The sequence below is a fragment of the Thermobia domestica genome, chromosome 17, assembly GCF_964235325.1.
Source record: "Thermobia domestica chromosome 17, izTheDome1.hap1.1, whole genome shotgun sequence".
Classification (NCBI taxonomy): Eukaryota; Metazoa; Arthropoda; class Insecta; order Zygentoma; family Lepismatidae; genus Thermobia; species Thermobia domestica.
Window position 1 is genome coordinate 17997366 of NC_137470.1, and position 17124 is coordinate 18014489.

The 17124-nt window shown below is 38.3% G+C and overlaps 1 protein-coding gene across 2 annotated transcripts in view; it reads left to right on the forward strand.

Annotated features, from left to right (window-relative positions):
- Positions 1-17124, forward strand: part of LOC145674663 (uncharacterized) — a 583703-nt gene that overhangs the window by 537357 nt on the left and 29222 nt on the right. For both annotated transcript variants that reach the window (XM_081744885.1, XM_081744886.1), the window contains one exon: positions 8362-8597. In XM_081744885.1, the coding sequence (XP_081601011.1) occupies positions 8362-8597 (236 nt within the window). The remainder of the gene's footprint in view (positions 1-8361; positions 8598-17124) is intronic.

The window sequence follows — 17124 nt, forward strand, 5'->3', positions numbered from 1 at the left end:
ACTGAAATGGAAATACTCTTTAAACAGTCACTTTTTCATTAATTTGATTACACAAAATATGGGAACACAAGTTCAAATTTGTTGCTCGTTATTTTGTAAATCTACATTAACCCTACATTGCATGAATTAACGTACTTAAAAGAAAAAAATCAAAAGGTAGCTCAAAATATCTATATTTATGGTCTAAAATAATCAGCATTGGAAAAATTGTCCTACCTCATGTGTGTTACGGGGCAGGGGGTTGTGACTTCCAGGTAACGTCATGCAATAATAGCAAATACGCAATTAACTATTAAAAAGAGACGTGATTTCTTCTCTTATTAGTTTAATATAGTTAGATAAATATAAATCTATTCAAATGACAGTTTACCTTCTTCAAATTCATAGAAATTAACCAAGGTCAACTACACATGTCTTCCAATGGCAAACACGCCCTTACGCGCTAGCAAGAACAACACTTTATATTCCATTAACGCAGTGATAGTTGACATGTAGTGACGGAAAATGTAATCATAAAAGTTAACAGAGTGTAACAACATGTAATAATGACAATATTTGATTTATACGGGATGATTAGAAACAAAACTACATTTTGTTACCTGCAAGTAACATTATGCAATATAGGGTTAAAAACTAATCTCAGCACATTGTAAGAATCATTTTGTTTTCTATTTGGTTTTACAGACATATTTCACATTTGTGTAGAAATAACTTGGTTTTAAAAAGGCAATGGCGATTTATGATTTTTTTCTTAAGAAAACACTTTTTTCCTATTTACAATTCTGGCTGTGAATGGTTTTTATGTTTGTTTAAGTATCAACTTTGACTAAAAGGCCTGGATGGTATGTATCTTTTTTAATTAATGCTAACTCTTCAACAATTATCCATATGTAGTACTTCAATTTCACGTTAGCAAGTAAGAGTTCCTTCGTGACTAAGCGCGCCTTTGGCTTGGGAGACCCGAGTTTGACTCCAGCCGGGAGCTCATGTGGTTCGGATTCCACGTTAATCAGTAGATACACGTCTCATATAGTCTCGCTGTTAAACTCAAGATCAACTCATATTAGTAAGTGTGAAATTCTGCCAAGATTAATTACAAAATTCAGTTACAAAAATTTACTAAACAATACGAGAAAGTTTCAAGAGGCGACAAGAAAACTTTTTAAAGAAAAATCGAGACGAGGCAGTTTTCAAAATTTACGAGAAAACCTTATTTCTCGACTCGTTTTGTTCGTAACACTTAAGTCGAGTGTGAAATCGTTCAATCGGCTTTTCCCTGGTAATTTGGCACTTTTAAAAGCAATGCGGTGGGGAAACTTTCTGAGCCTAAAGCGGTAAAGGGTAAATCTGTCCTTAGAGTCACTCAGTGTGAACAGATTTGCTATGTTGTCTTTGTAAAAGTTGAGGAATTGCTCATGTTTCTTGTTGTCAAAAGAACGTATATGTTTTTTTTTTCTCTTTCTGACTGAATCACCAGGTGACTGTCATTTGTTATTTAATTCGTGGCGGGGGCAAATAGCTCGTCGCTGTCGCGCCCCCAAATAACCCCCACAAGTTAAATTTAGTTTGTCACCGAACAAAAATATCTCCATACAATAACGACTTACAGAATTTGAGAAAAGAGCGAATTATGAAGTGTGGATAATTTTAGTTCTTCCGTCTTCTTGAGGATTTACCATAAGACATAATGAAAATACTCAGAACGTAAGAATGTCTTCAGACGTCTAATAAAACGGAACAGTTATACTTTTGCGTATATCAAAACGTTATCCTTGTTCCAAATTATTGAGTTAAGAGGAAAGAATACCGTTTTCTTAATTTTTTTCTTTGGCAAATTGTCAAAATTCACCATACTACTTGAAGATGAACGTAGTCCAAATACGAGAACAACAGTTCTCCGTTTGTTCATCGCCGTCTTCCCGCAGCCAAAGACACAGTACGCTATTCTGGGAGCTTTCGATGTAGGATGTGACGTCAAAAGTCTAAAGATCTGTCAGGTTAAACAAGAAGCAAGTCACTCTTCACTCCCTCCTGGGTCATCCATCTTCTCAAGTGAGTACACTTAAAAGCAAGATGAAGAGGAGAGAGACCAGTAGATGGCGTTACTGCAGCATAATTTTGATTTATTTAAGTGATTTTATGTGAAATGAGAGGGTTCTCCGTGTTCATAATCACATCCAAACCTCTGCACAGTGTAGTACAGTACAGATATTGCCAATAGAGATCATTGAACTGTTAGAGAATCATATGAGTCTATACTAAGGGTGTAACAAACGGGCCTGCTAATGTGGGCTCATGGTCGTGTAGAGCAAATAAAACTCGATATTTCAAGAATCAGTGTCGATTTTTTTAAATTTCTGAATCTGTGAATTCCTCCCTTCCACGTCAAATTTTCAGAAGTTCTTCCTTACTGGTTCGTCTCGTATGAGGAATGGCGTCCCTCGGCGGTCACAATATTCAGGAAGTGGAGAAGGAAGGAAGTGGCCTTTGACTTTTGTTACGTACTATCCCGGCATTTGTTTTCTGTGAATGAGGGAAACCGAGGAAAATTCTCACTCAGGATGGCAGGCGTGAGAAAGCTGTTATACTTTTTCGACCGAGTGTCCCCGTCGGAAATCGAATCCAGGACCGCTTGCACAAAAATCAAGAGTGTTAGTGACTACTCAACTCCGGGAGAACCATTCCGTAACGTTTTGCGTCAATCCTGTAATACCTACGCAACGATTACTCAATTTATACTTAAAGTGTATACCCATACCTCTACTTTGTAAAATTCGTTACGCCGGTACTGGAGATAGAGCGGATATTTCCTGTGTAATTTCTTGAATCACATGCGAGAGGTCCCATAACTGTTGAAATAAAGATGTTTTAAATGTCGCGCTTTGGATGAGTTATAACTAGTAATGCAAATTACCTTAATATTTGTTGTTGAATTTAACGTCCCGTTCAGCAGCGAGGCTATATGAGATGTGGACCTACTGATTAACGTGGAATCCGAACTACATGAACTTCTACCGGGAACTGAACCCGGATCTCCCACGCCAAAGCCGCGTATACTAACGGCTTAGCCACAAAGGAGCTCTACCTGGATATTTATTTGAGTATGTGAATACACCGGTACTTACACAAAATGGGTATTTTAGTGGAAAAATGAAATGAAATCTTTGAGTTTTACGTCCGACGGCTATGTCGGTTAGGCTAAAGGAGACGGTGATGATGAGTAACGAATGAAATGGTGGAATGAACAAAGTGAGAGGTAACGGGAGAGCCCCGAGGAAACCCACGCACACGGTGTTTGTCCGCCACAAAGTTCACTTGGCGGGGGCTGGAATCAAACCCAGGACCCCAAGCACCAGAGGTGAACGCTCTACCACAGAGCCACCGCGACCCCAGGATATTTTAGTGGGTATTTTCGTTTCAATTAACAATATTTGGAATTCCTCCTTGTTTATTTCTGTCACCTCTAACGAGGGATGCATCTATGAGGGTCCACCGCGTTCGGACTCCTCCCCCCCCCCAAAAAAAAACAAAGAAGCTTCATAAGTTTTTGTATACTTTCTTAACATAACTATACTTGTTTAAGAGGGAAATGATTAATGTAGTCTAAAGATGTGATATTACTCCTCATCTGTACTTTTCCTTTCCTTATAAAAATAATCTATGACTTTCTGAGAATATGGGCCTAGGTGACAGTAATTAACAATTACTTATTGTCTTTTCGGGTGCAGAATAACACAGAAATGAAATGAAAACTGAGTTTTACGTCCCACAGTCATGCCGGATACGCTAAAGGAGACGGTGATGATGACAAATGAATGAAATGGTAGAATGAAGAAAGTGGGAGGAAACGGGAGAACCTCGAGAAAACTTACGCACACGGTGTTCGTCCAGCACAAGCTTCACTTGGCGCGAGCTAGTATAAAACCAAGGAGCTACCACTGAGCCACCAGAATAACACAGATTCAATATTTCATGGACGTGTTGGACCCCTCCTAACAACAAATTCTGGATGCGCACCTGTCTCCAACACGAGCGCTAAATAACCAATGAATAGACAGTTTCTCTCTAATAATTTAAACTGGAATTTAGATAAGTATACGTATATTAATTAACACAATATTCATTCCCTAACTATCTACCTTCACTGTCATCCTTGTTTCCATTAACTCTACATTCCTTCTGTTATTTCTAGCAGAAAGAAACTAGCCATTGTAATCCATGAATTTTTCGGAAATGACGACGACGCACTTCTAATGACGTCCATTTGTTACTTATAACTATTCGCTAGGAGTCCAATAGGGACCAAACCAACCTTTGGGTTGTTTATCTATAAACATACACATATACAGTTTGATGTGTGGTGTCAAAACTCACTGGACACCCCTTCACACCATCCCAGAATTACATCGGTACACCTCACTGACGCTATATAAGTGAATACAGATATGTTGGAGCATCAAACGTGTGTTGTCTATTACGATGAGTCAATGGAATGAGTTGAATGTTCGAAAGAGGCATGATTCTAGGTGCCCATAAATTTGGACACACAGTCACAGAGATTTCTCAACAGCTCCCGATCTACAGTTAGCCCTGGTCCACAGTTAGCGATGTCATAAGTGGAAACACCATGGAACTACTGATTTGAAGTATCGCTCTAGTAGGCCCAACAAAATAAGTGATTGAGACCAGGGAACCCTGAAGTGTGTTTTGCGAATCAACCGGCAAACATCTTTGGCAGAGGACTTCCGTCTCAGCTCAAGTACACAGGTCAGTGACAAGACTGTCCGCCGAGACGTGATAGCATTTGGTTCTCATGGTTGAGATTCCGCCAAGAAGACCTCAAACACACGCACCATTGCGCGAATGTGTTTGCAATGGTGCAAAGAGCACAATAATTGGACTTTAAAGCAGCGAAAAAATAACATTGAGTGGCGAACCACGAAACTTGCTCTGACACTCTGATGGGCGTGTACGAACCTAGTGAATGACTGGCGAAAGGTACTTAACCGAAGTGTATTGTGTCAACCGTGAAATTTAGTGGTGATAGTGTCATGGATTGGGTCTGTTTCTCCTGGTTTGGGTTGGTTCTGTAAGTTTGATTTGACAGGTCGATGACTTCTGATGTGTACGAAGACATTTTTGACAATATCACGCTGCCGACACTATGAAAACAGTTTGGGACAGGCCCCATTCTGTATCTAAACGATAATACACCTGTTCATCATACAGCACGAAGCATTGAGTCGTGGTTTGACAACAATCAGGTGGAAATGCTTGTTTGGCTGGAGCGAATCCTCGGTTTGAACTCTGTAGAACATCTTTGGGATGAATTGAAGCATCGGTTGCGTGCCAGACGCACTCGACCAGCAACCAAACGTGACCTTTTCGTTATGGTATGGAGGGTACCTGAATTTTGTGTCTGGCCTACCCCGAAGGGTAAACGCTGTGATTCAAGCAAAGGAAGGCCCGACATTCTATTAGTTGTATGTATGGTGCTTTTCAAACCAACAGTATCGGGTGTCCGTGACTTTTGGCGACATAGTGTATGTAGATCATATATTTGTTTTTAAAAGACTAAGTTTTAAGTTATAGTTTTTTTTTTCTTTTGGTGAATAAATACAATTACATCACATTCATCTGTTAAATATAGAAAATATAATTATTAATGCAATGCAAATGATGGATCATAACGAATATTGTTTATTTAGTAAAAGCTGTGTTGGAGAATACCAAAGCAAACATTTTAAAAAATATTTTGGTCAAGATAGGGCTACTTGTTTGAAGCGGAACATATTCGATGATAAGTTATTTTCTAGTGACCAACTAGCACTTTCTTCTCAATAACAGAAGCAGAACAAAACAATCATGTATGAGATTCACATAAGCTATCTGAGAATTGTTTGGGACATCTTGATTGTGTAACTTTCATTACTTGCACAGCTTCCATTTACTTTATAAAATCCGCCATATGCATCCTCTGTGTCTGTGATTTCCAACAAACTTAAAAAGTTCCTTAAAAAGCTCTCTATGTCTGTGTGTGTGTGTGTGTGTGTGTGTGTGTGTGTGTGTGTGTGTGTGTTTGTGTGTGTCTGTTATTTTCGAATTTTTGAATTTTAAGTCCTCCATTCGATAGAGCATCAAAAAACTATCTCAAAGAAGTGATGAAATTTTCCGCGTCACTCTTACCGTTCCCTAGATATTGGCCAAGAAAGTTCCGATTTCGGGAGATCTAAGGAACCGCATCTCGGGAACCGTAAGTGGTAGAGAGATGATATTCGTGTTAATCAGTACCTAAGAGGACGGTGAATATTTTGGTACCAAATAGTAACCGATAGCCACTGTCCAACTGGCTACTGGTTTGGCCATTAGGCACCGATTACTATTTGGTATCATCCTCTTAGTTTTTTTTTTTTTTTTTTTTGAGTAGATGCAATTAATACGTACTTTATTTCTTTATTCAGGAAGTTGAGTGAAATCAATTGGTGGAAGAGCATTCTTTGTTGTAAAGCAATTGAGTAACTAGGAGTTCATTACAATCTGCCACTAGAGAGTTTTGCCCTCTCTCTTGGCCTGGGATTTGTGATCATCATTTATTCTTTATTTAATTTATAGATGGTCAATGAGCTGGGAAAGAAATATACATAAACAATAATAACATATTAAACAAATGTTACAAAAATAATATTAAACTAGTAAATAAAGATGCACATATAAAACAATAACCGAGATGCAAAAAACAATGATAGTAAAAAGTGCAGAAGCAAATATTGTGGAATATACGGAGTATTGTTGAAATATATTATTAGAAATTTATGACTAATGGAAAGTGATGAATGATGTGCTCTGGACGCCACAACACAATGCTCATAAAAAGAATTGTAAGAGCCATATTTACATACAACGTTATGGAGTTAGACTGCTGTGTCTTTGAGTACGATGTGAAAATGAACAGAAGGTCCGAAGTAAGTAGCATACAGATTGACTTGAAAGATAGCTGAAGTCGCTGCAATAACGTGATCGCGAATAAGTTGGCGTTGAAAAGGAAAGATATTTTGCAGTATAAGGGTAATGTATCGAAGAAAGTTTTCAACAATTAATGAAGATGTAGTATATTGTGATACAGGCACGGTTGAATCTGTGGTACGGTCATCTCAGAATGATCCGGATTGGCTGGCGGTTTAGCCTTACATTTATAGCTATATGTCGGACGTTTGTCACTTGAACAAGTAGAACATTGTGGAGGTTTTAATGTATTCGGACAGTCTTTGGTTTTAATGTATTCAGACAGTCTTTGGTCTCATGATTGCCAGTACAGTATCCACATTTTACATTTGGACATTTAGCAGTCACATGTTGATTGTATACTTGACACCGCTCGCACCAGAATGGAAGATGTAGGTTAGTACGAGATTGTTCTACCCTGTGACACCTTTTAAAGATGAACTCGCCCTCTTGTAATAAGGTATTAATGGCAGATAGGGAAGTAGTCAAAACTCGTATCATGTATGTTGCTCCGTTATTATTTTTGATACCAATACATTTTGACACCTCAATTCTCCCAGCCTTTAATTCCTCAAGCACATCCTCTTAAGTATTCAACAACATCAATGTAATCTGTCTATGACTTACTGTTCCCGGGATATTGACGAAAAGAGTTCGGATTTCGGAAGATTTAAGGAGCCATGTTTCGGAAACCGTAAGTCATAGAGAATTTTTTTTTTACGAATTTTTCAATTTTAAGCCCTCCATTTTGAGCATGTGTCTTCGTAAAACAACATATCCTAGAACGTTTTAACAGAACTCGTAAACAAAACATGTTGAAAAATTTAGTAGTGATGGAAATCATAAATGGATAACTATATTAGAAGAAGTGTTTAATGAGTATAATAATAAAGTACATGGAACCATTGGTAGAAGACAATAAGAAGGTAATAAGAAAAAATAGAAAGTAATATCTGTAGAAGGTGATAAGAAAAAATAATTACTTTTAAGTTCGTTCTGGAAATGCTCTTGGGATATTCTCAACTGCTTCCTTAAATTATTTTATCAGATTATCCCTTACCAAAGTATAAAACAGCTCTCCGAAGCGAGACAAAAGATTTAAAATTTCCACGTTGCCCACCAACCTATGGTTGAGGTGAACAAGAAGATCAGATTATCGGTACTTGACTTAAAACACTGAGCGAGACAGAACGTGAGCTGTGAGAGCTTCTGTTCGCTTAGTTCATAGTTGAAATGTAATGTTGAATGATTATGCTGTTTTATTTATCTATAAAATATACTCAACACGTGACTAAGTTTCTTTGATCTTTCACTGAAATGATTTATTGTAACTAACTGTGATACTTGGTTCTTTTTCAGACACTATTTCTGATCCTATTAGCTGTGATACTCAACCCGATGATTCAACGTCAACCCAAGACGCGCAGTCCGAAAGTATTCTCCAAACACAAACCTCAGTCCCGCCATCTGGCCAACAAACAACGAACCAACAGCAGCAGCAGCCATCTTCACAGCATCAACAACAGCAGCGACCTCTCAAATTGGATATAATTCCACCACCGCCATCCTCTAACTCAAATAAGAAAGCTTCTGTGGTATGTAATCTTAAACATATTTAGTAACATTCTAAACTAAACCATGACTTTATGAATTGCAAGGATCCAGTGCCGCAGAAAGACGCCATCGTTCGATTCTAATTTCTTGACTTGGTTAATGTCTTTGTTGGCTGTAGGATAGCTTATGTCGAAGTAGGTCGGTATTACTTGTTCATCTGTTCCCAGTCAGATAGTGAGGGAAAGCTCGAGCAGGTATGGTGAGAGAAATGATTCATTTTACCCTCCGTCAACTGTATATGATTGACCGTTCTCCTGCATGCTTACATGGAAATTACTTCGATTCTGTCACTATCGCAATTTATGTTGAAAAAGGCCAGCAACGACTATTCCAGAGGGCTGTCCAAACACATTAGGAGTAATCGAGGTAAGAGACAACTGTTCGTCCGTCCTTAGTTTTTCCTGCAGAAAAGTCGTGGCTGGCCTTTTGAAACATAATTTGTGGGTAACATCACCATTATGTTACGAGAAACGGAATTAGAATTACATGTTTATCAAATTCTTAGTACGACGCAAAAACGACTCTACATAGGGTCCAGCGAATTTATCTTATTTTGTGGCTTCTACTGGAGTACGGTGATTACAGAAGTCTCTTGTATGATGAAAAGATAGGGCCGTATTCAGTCATTGTCACGTGTGATTATCGTCTTACTAAAAGCCTGACTACTGCATGAAACATATGTTAGTCATACTCTTTAGTATGGCTCTAGTCACGCGCCAGAACGATTCTGAATGCGACCAATAATGACCGGGAGCCTCATTCCATAATGGTTTTTGCAAAATTTTACAGATTGTAACGCAATACAAAAGCTGAAGCAAACAAAGTGCTATACCAATTATTGCTAAATAAAACAGCATATTTTCCTTTGCGTTGACACCCTTACGAATGACACCTCAGGATTATATATACAATTTTAACGAGTTACTATCCCTTTTAGAGACCTTTGATTTTAAAAAAATTCTTGGAACCAGGGAATCAGTTTCATCGGGAGGACGATTGATAATTACAGTGCAGTTTTACTATACGGATCCAGAGATTGTAAAGTGTACGGAAAAATTTGGGGAAGTCTTTAATTTGCCCCATTTTATGTCGAGAACAGAACCCAAAACCACCTGCGGGGCTTCTAACCCGTTCCTACTATTACTCCTTTTCCTCCTACTACTACTACTTGGAGCTCCGTGGCTAAGCGGTTAGCGTACGCGCTTTTGGCATGGGAGACCCGGGTTCGATTCCCGGCAGGAGCTCATGTGGTTCAGATTCCACGTATAAGTATACCTAGTAAGGTAAAGAGTAGGTGCTGTCCCGGTTTATAGGGCCATACGTTTGTAAATCGCACGTAAGAAATCTGTTACTTTATTTCACAATAGGATTATATAAGTAATCAAAATATATCGAGATCATACCTCTTACATGTACAATAAGGTAGAAGCACGAAGTCGAAAGTTTGTTCTTTACTTCGGTGCGAGCGTTCCCGGGTTCGATTCCCAGTGGGGTCACTCGGTCGAAAAAATGTAACACGCTTTTTCAGGCCAGCCACCTTGAATGAAGTTTTCCTGGGTTTTCCTCATTCACACCAGGCAAATGCCGGGGTGGTACCTAACTTAGGTCCCAGGCCGCTTCCTTCCTTCCCTTTTCCCGGATTGTGTGCTCGCCAAGGGACGTCATCCCTCAAATCGTAAAGGGCTAAATGGCCTTAGATGCCGAAAGCCCAGAAATCTAAATCCTAAACTATGTATGCATTCATATTGTATTGCGCAAAAGTAGTACCTTTGAACTGTTCAATGTTGCAAAACTCTGTCGTATTCAGAAATAACGAAAACAATATTTCAATGGAATTATTAACTTGTTTCCGTACCTTATTACTGTAGGAAGGGATGTAGCTTGTTATAAAAATTACAGTGCATAAAACACAAACTAAATTCGGTTAGTTGGCAACTGAAAAACACGAATGCTATTTAACCAGGGTGGAACACGGTAGGGAGCCTGCGCTGGGGTAAATCCATAGGGAGAAGGTGCGTCAGTGATGGTGGGTATACATATTAACGAGGATAGTGGGAAAACAATTCATATGGCATAACAATGCACATGGCTTTGCATGTGGCACAGCTTCGTGGCATTTTTATGATCACTTTGTAGACTGTCTTCAGATAGCACTTTAATTCATCATGTCTTCTTTATGAAGTACTACGTGGTAAGAAGCACAATTTACATTTCATATTTCTACCTTATGATACATATAAAAGGTAAGACCCCGATATATTTTGATTACTTATACAATGCTATTGTGATATCAATTCACATATTTCTTTGGTAGATTTTACAAATTTATGGCTCCTAAAATAGAATAGCATCAAAGCACTGAAGGGGCGATACGTTGTGGGTCACTGCCAAGGACCGACATACGCAGCGGTGGGTCCGCATCCCTAGAAATCCCAACTTTTCTGTAAATTTAGTCTAATTTAAAGGTAATTTGACAGTATAATATATTTAATCCTATATTAAATTTGGTTCTCCCAGAATAAATTTCTTTGTACGTCCCTGCTATCTTGTGTTACTAGAGTCAATCGACAAGTTTCTTTCCCGTATTGCATCGCACACTTCCTTGGTTAGTTATTAAAAAGTGGGTCAAAAATATTGACACATTATTCTTTATTGTCAGTTTACATAATATGTCCTCACTACGCATCTTCGTATGGTCCAAGATTAAACTTCGTTTTTCTCCGTGATTAGTCACCGTATAATGACGATATTTATTACCTTTCTCGTTTGTCTGTTACTTAATTTTCGTATAATTTTTTTCTGTAAATTTTGATATTTTTGGGGTCAACTGCGGAACTTTACCGCATATTTGCTTTTTAGGGCTACCTAGCACATTTTGATGTGTGTTTTATGCACTGCAGTTTTTACGCCATATGTCCGCATACGTTATATTTATACTGAGCCCTCCTAAAATCGATCTGCACAGATTAGTGTAACTCCTTAAGAAACACTTTCTAAGGCAGAAAGAGTCCATTTCCTGCTAGAAGAAATTAATTTTCATGAATATAACTACGCCTCCATAAAATTGCATAGCATACTAGAATAATCGTTTTCATAGCTTATCACTTTGTATAGCCTACATATTGTAAATCAGTACGCTGTTGGTGGGCAAGTGGCGAGATAATAACTATTAGAAGTGACCCACTGAACCATTTAAATGAAACGGACTTTTAAGTGAGCGAACCGTTAAGTGGCACTGTTAGTTATACGTTAGTTGCAGAAAGTTAATAATTTGCTTGCGAGACGGCTCAACAGATTAACGCAAGTGATGCTCTCTTGCGACAATGTGATTAACTGAATAACTTTAAGTGACAACGATTACAGAACATTATTGCAATGCTGCTAAAGTATATTGGGTAAATTTTTTGCCCACCTTTTATCAACGACGTGGTTAAGCTTTTCCTTTAGTACTTTATAACATAGAAAAAAAAAAACAGGTGAAGTTTGGTCGAAAACCCTAACTGACTAACTCTATGGCCTGTGGAACCAGGAGGTTCAATGCTGTGTTCACAAAAACTCTCCACTGACTTCTATCCTTAGCCAACTGGATATACTTTCTACTTTGTATTCCTATTGCTGCGAGATCCATCTTAATATTGTCATTTCATCTGCACCTAGGCCTTCCTAATGGTCGTTTTTCGATTGGATTTCCAGTTAAAACCTTGAAAGCGTTCCTACTTCCATTCTGGCTGCATGACCTGCCCACATAAACCTCCTAGATTTGATGACCCTACGAATGCTTGGTAAAAGATATAAATTACGTAGTTCCTCGTTATGAACTTTCCGCCATTCCCCATTCCCGTTCCTCTTGGGTCCAAGCATTCGTCTTAGAATCGTTCTCAAATACTTTGTAGTTTCAAAGTATTTGAGAACGATTCTGAGACGAATACCTAGAAATTTATACTTTAAAATATATTGACAGAATTCGGGACGACAAGAATTTTAAACTGATTAAGAACACGAATTCTCTGCTGTTAGTCAACATCAATTTCTTCATGAATACGGTTTTCGTTTGTTAATATTGATCCTAGATATTTGAACGCGTCCACTTTATCAAAAGTATCATTTGTTATACTATTCTCTGTTCAGCGTAAGCTCTAAACTCCGATAAACAAAATATTTGTATTCTTCCGCTTGTCACAGATACGATTGGCTAGTGATGTATCACTCCCATTCCCCACGGGAGGAACAAATTATGCACGTGCATTTTGACAATACTGTCTCGTGTTATTCAGATACTTAGAGCAGCAGCAGAAAAGAAAGAAAAAAAACTGGAAAGATTATTAAAAAAATATTTGAATTTCGCTGGTAAACAATTGTTGCTTAGTGATATTGTTGCACCATAACACTCGCGGAACCGGGATTCATGCCAGCCGTCTTTCAGGCTTGAAAGCAGAACACGCGTCCACAGTTGAATTGGCGCCATAATTACTGCGCATGCTTAGTGTTTATTTCTATTGTTTCATTAGCCACACTCGATTGCAGCATTAGTAGATAATCCGTATTATATTTTTATCATTTATAATAATGTAGCAGTTTTATATGGAGCTTCATAGTAAAAGTAATAATATGAACTATTTTGCGGAGGAATACAAGCGTCAGTAGGACAACAGCAAATCAGCGAAATAGTTTCACGTGGCTTTGTTTATCGCAATTTAGAGCTCACGCCGAACAGGGTTTAGCGTAGGAGGCGCATCTAAAAGCCTAGGAGGAGCATTGTGACAAAATCCACAAATGAAACCCTAAAGAGGTCACCGGCTTGACATATATATATTCAAAACATAATCTCTGCAATTTACAAAGTAGAGGATGAGACAGAAGTCAAATTAACGAATTCCTTCCTTCATTATTTCTAAGTGGACTGTATAATTCAATATAAAATCCAAAGTTACGAGAAAGTAAGAGAGAAAAGTGCTGCAACCCTCGTACTTATTAAGGAATATTAACCTTTTCAGGACCAATGGTTCAGCTGCTGAGCCAGCAGTTTAAACCTCTGTAGCTCAGCTTGTAATTAACCTAGAGAGATTATTCAGATGTCTATCTCTTCAGGAAGGATAAAACTTCCCAACGGTGTACATTTCATCCACACCGATGGTCCTACAGCGGAAGGGTAGGGGTAGGTTGGATGTTTTTAGTTCCCGCTCTACATTTGGGAGAACTTACCGCCAAAGAAGTTACAAGCATAAAAAGTAGTATCGATAAAGATAAATGAATATCCTGCGTATGGCAATTGTTCTTACGAGGGGCGAAGGGAGGGTTATTGAATTTACTCTTTTTCAGTGTATATTTTCTTATTAAAACATTACTTGAAATTTGTGGAACGCTGGCAACACTGTTATTTGCCGTACGCCGGAAACAATAATGATACATGTACATCAGACATTCGGAGCAATCATACGAAAAATGAAAGGCGAGGATACAGTAGCAACGAAGAAAGAAAAAGATTGAAACATCGTATCTACTAGAATCATCCTGTATATATACTGTATATATTCGATGGACCCTGATGTAGGCAGCCCTAGTGACGTCTCTAACCATCACAGAGATATGAACGATACGTCATTGAAAAATTTGTGGGACACAGATTCCAACAAGTTAACTTTTGTGCCTTCCGTGTCTATCCCGTAGAAGAAAAAGAAGAAAGTCAAAAATGTCGGGAAAAATAAACTTTTTCGAAGTTTCTAGGGCTCTGGCAACACTGTTATTTGTCGTACGCACAGGGTGCACAAAAGTTACATCGTTTGAATTTGTGTCTCATAAGCTTTCCAATGAGGTATGGCTCATATCTCTGTGGCAGTTAAGGGCGTCGCTGGAGCTGCCAAGGTCAGGGTAGACCAAAATATTTCGAAAACTATGTACAGGGTGATTCGTAGGGGACACGTTTGGAATTTTTTGTCACTTGATTTTGAACTTTCGCCCTTCATTTTTTTTAGATGATTGTACCTAACGTCTGTCGTACACATGAAAGTATTTTTCTTGCGTACGACAAGTAACAGTGTTGCCAGCCATTTCCAAAAACAGTAAAATATCATTTTTTTAAAAAAAAAAAAATCATCATCTTCTACAGTTTTAGCATGAGTGGCACAAAAGTTAGTTTGTTGGAGTATGTGTCCCATACGCTTTACAACGAGATATTGTTCATATTCCTGTGACAATTAGAAGGGGTGCTAGGGCGGCCAACGTAAAGGTCCACAATTTTCTTGAAATCCCTGTTGGTCCTGAAAAGGTTAAGAGTAACTCTTGGCACCTAACATTGTTTTCATGCAAAAACCAAGCTTCCTCATTCAAATAGCATTAAATATTTCCAATCAGTTATCTGGCTTCATTTCTTCCATCATACGTGAAAAGGTTAAAGATTCAAATAATGTTGTATTGGTTGGCTGATTAGGAACTTAGCATCCGTTTCAGCACCGAGGCTATGTCAGACGTGGATCTACAGCTTAACATGAGATCCGAACCACATGAGTTCTCACCGGGAACCAAATGAAATGTTAAATTCGAGTAGTTCATTGAATTTACCGTTCTATCACCAACCAATTCACAGTATGTTTCTATTAAATGCTACAAATTGTGGAAAACAGATTTTGTCATGCACCTTTACGTTTTGGAGATACTTTATTCCCATCGTATAGTCTCCAAAATTCGTAGGAAGGATCACTTTTTTATTGTCATATTAACGTATTAACGCAAGTCTTCCGCATCGAATGACAACGTCGGTTGAAGGCAGAGCAGGATGTATTGAACGAATCATTCATTGGATGTGTATCCTTACTTTGGCCTCACCGCGTATTATTTAGAAAATATAGTCAGTGTTGTCGATCTGTTGAGCTGTTCCTCTCAGTGTTTAAACTGTGTTTGATCAATACGCGAGAAAGTTTACTTCAGTCAGATATAACTGATGTCTCAGTAGAATTTTAGTTCAAAATAAATAAAATCAATTTGGTGGGATTATGCAAGTATGCTTAATCCCACTTTAAACACTGGTTCCTCCCCAAAAACTTGGAAAGATGTTTGCAGGGTCACGGTGGCTTAGTGGTAGATTCTTATCTCTGGTGGGTGAGGTCCCTGGTTCGATCCTCGGGCCTGAACAACATAATGAGTTTTCTCGGGGTACTCCCAACTTTCTCATTCCTCCAATTCTTCCATCCCGGCGAAATTAAAATACCGCTAATTTTACAGTAATTATGTGATATCTTCAAATAGATAAAAGATAATCGAAATGTGGAACAAGAGCGCCCTAGACAATATTATTTTACATGAGATACCGTTATCACGACTCACTTATCTGCTTTCGATTACGAGCCATTTTGAAAATCGGCATTTATTTTCGCGTTTCTAAACAGGTGGAAACGGAAAGCCACTAGGTGACTTGTGATAACGGTGCCTCACGCAAAATAATATTGTCTAGGGCGCTCTTGTTCCATATTTCAATTATCTTTTATCTATTTGAAGATATCAGATAATTACTGTAAAATTAGCGGTATTTTAATTTCGACGGGATGAAGATTCTTAATCACCCTCCCTTAGTCTAACAGGCATAATCGTCGGCCATTGAGCTCAAAAGATTTTGAAAACGTGTTTGTTACTGGTGGAGGTTAAAAGATATTGATCTGTTAAGAGTCATCACCATGTTTATAATAATTATAGCAGAGTATATATAACACAGTAATAATTATAGCAGTAATTACGTGAAGAGATTAAGGGCCTAAATTAGTTAAAGTCATTAGTGGAAACGAGTAAAAATGTGAGGTTTTGGACATCACACCTTCCTCAGAACAAAACCAAATGGTCCATACTGCGTCCAAATGACAGTAACCCCACAGTCGCTTTGCCTCGAATAAAGGATGTGTTCGTCTGTATCACATGCCACATCCAAAATGGTGTGTTGTAACAAGAATAAAAGGACCCAGTGACAGTAGATCGGTTTCTTTGGCTTCCCAAGTAAAAATAGAGAATAGAGACGCCTGGTGAGCGAGAACTTCATCAGCCACGGTGATAGCAGCTGCGCTTGGATGACGCCCAGCCTAGTAAAATGATGTGTGCCAAGGAATCACTACGGGTCATCAGATAGCGAAATTATACTCCAAGCGGTTCGTGATTGTGGCCTTCAATGCTGAAAGTTGGGGAAAGCCTTTGGTTGAGCGTAGGCGACGCTCATAAATCTGTCCCATAAAATCTTCCAAATTTCTTTGGGTAATAGTTCGTGTAATTTAGAATAAATTGCAGGTAAATTTTGAGACTTTACTTAAGTATAATAAATTGAAGAAAAGTTAATTTGTAAGTACTGTAAGTGCCCGTTCTTAGTTCAGTAGTAGGTGAAAGTAATAGAAAATATTTACATTTACAAACCTCTGATGTAGGAAATTTGTGGATATTCATTGCCACCCTACAACTTAGCACTAAATTCACTTATGAATGACTTGAACCGAAGTAAAGACCGAGCAAAATTGTTTTCTTGTACATGAAAAT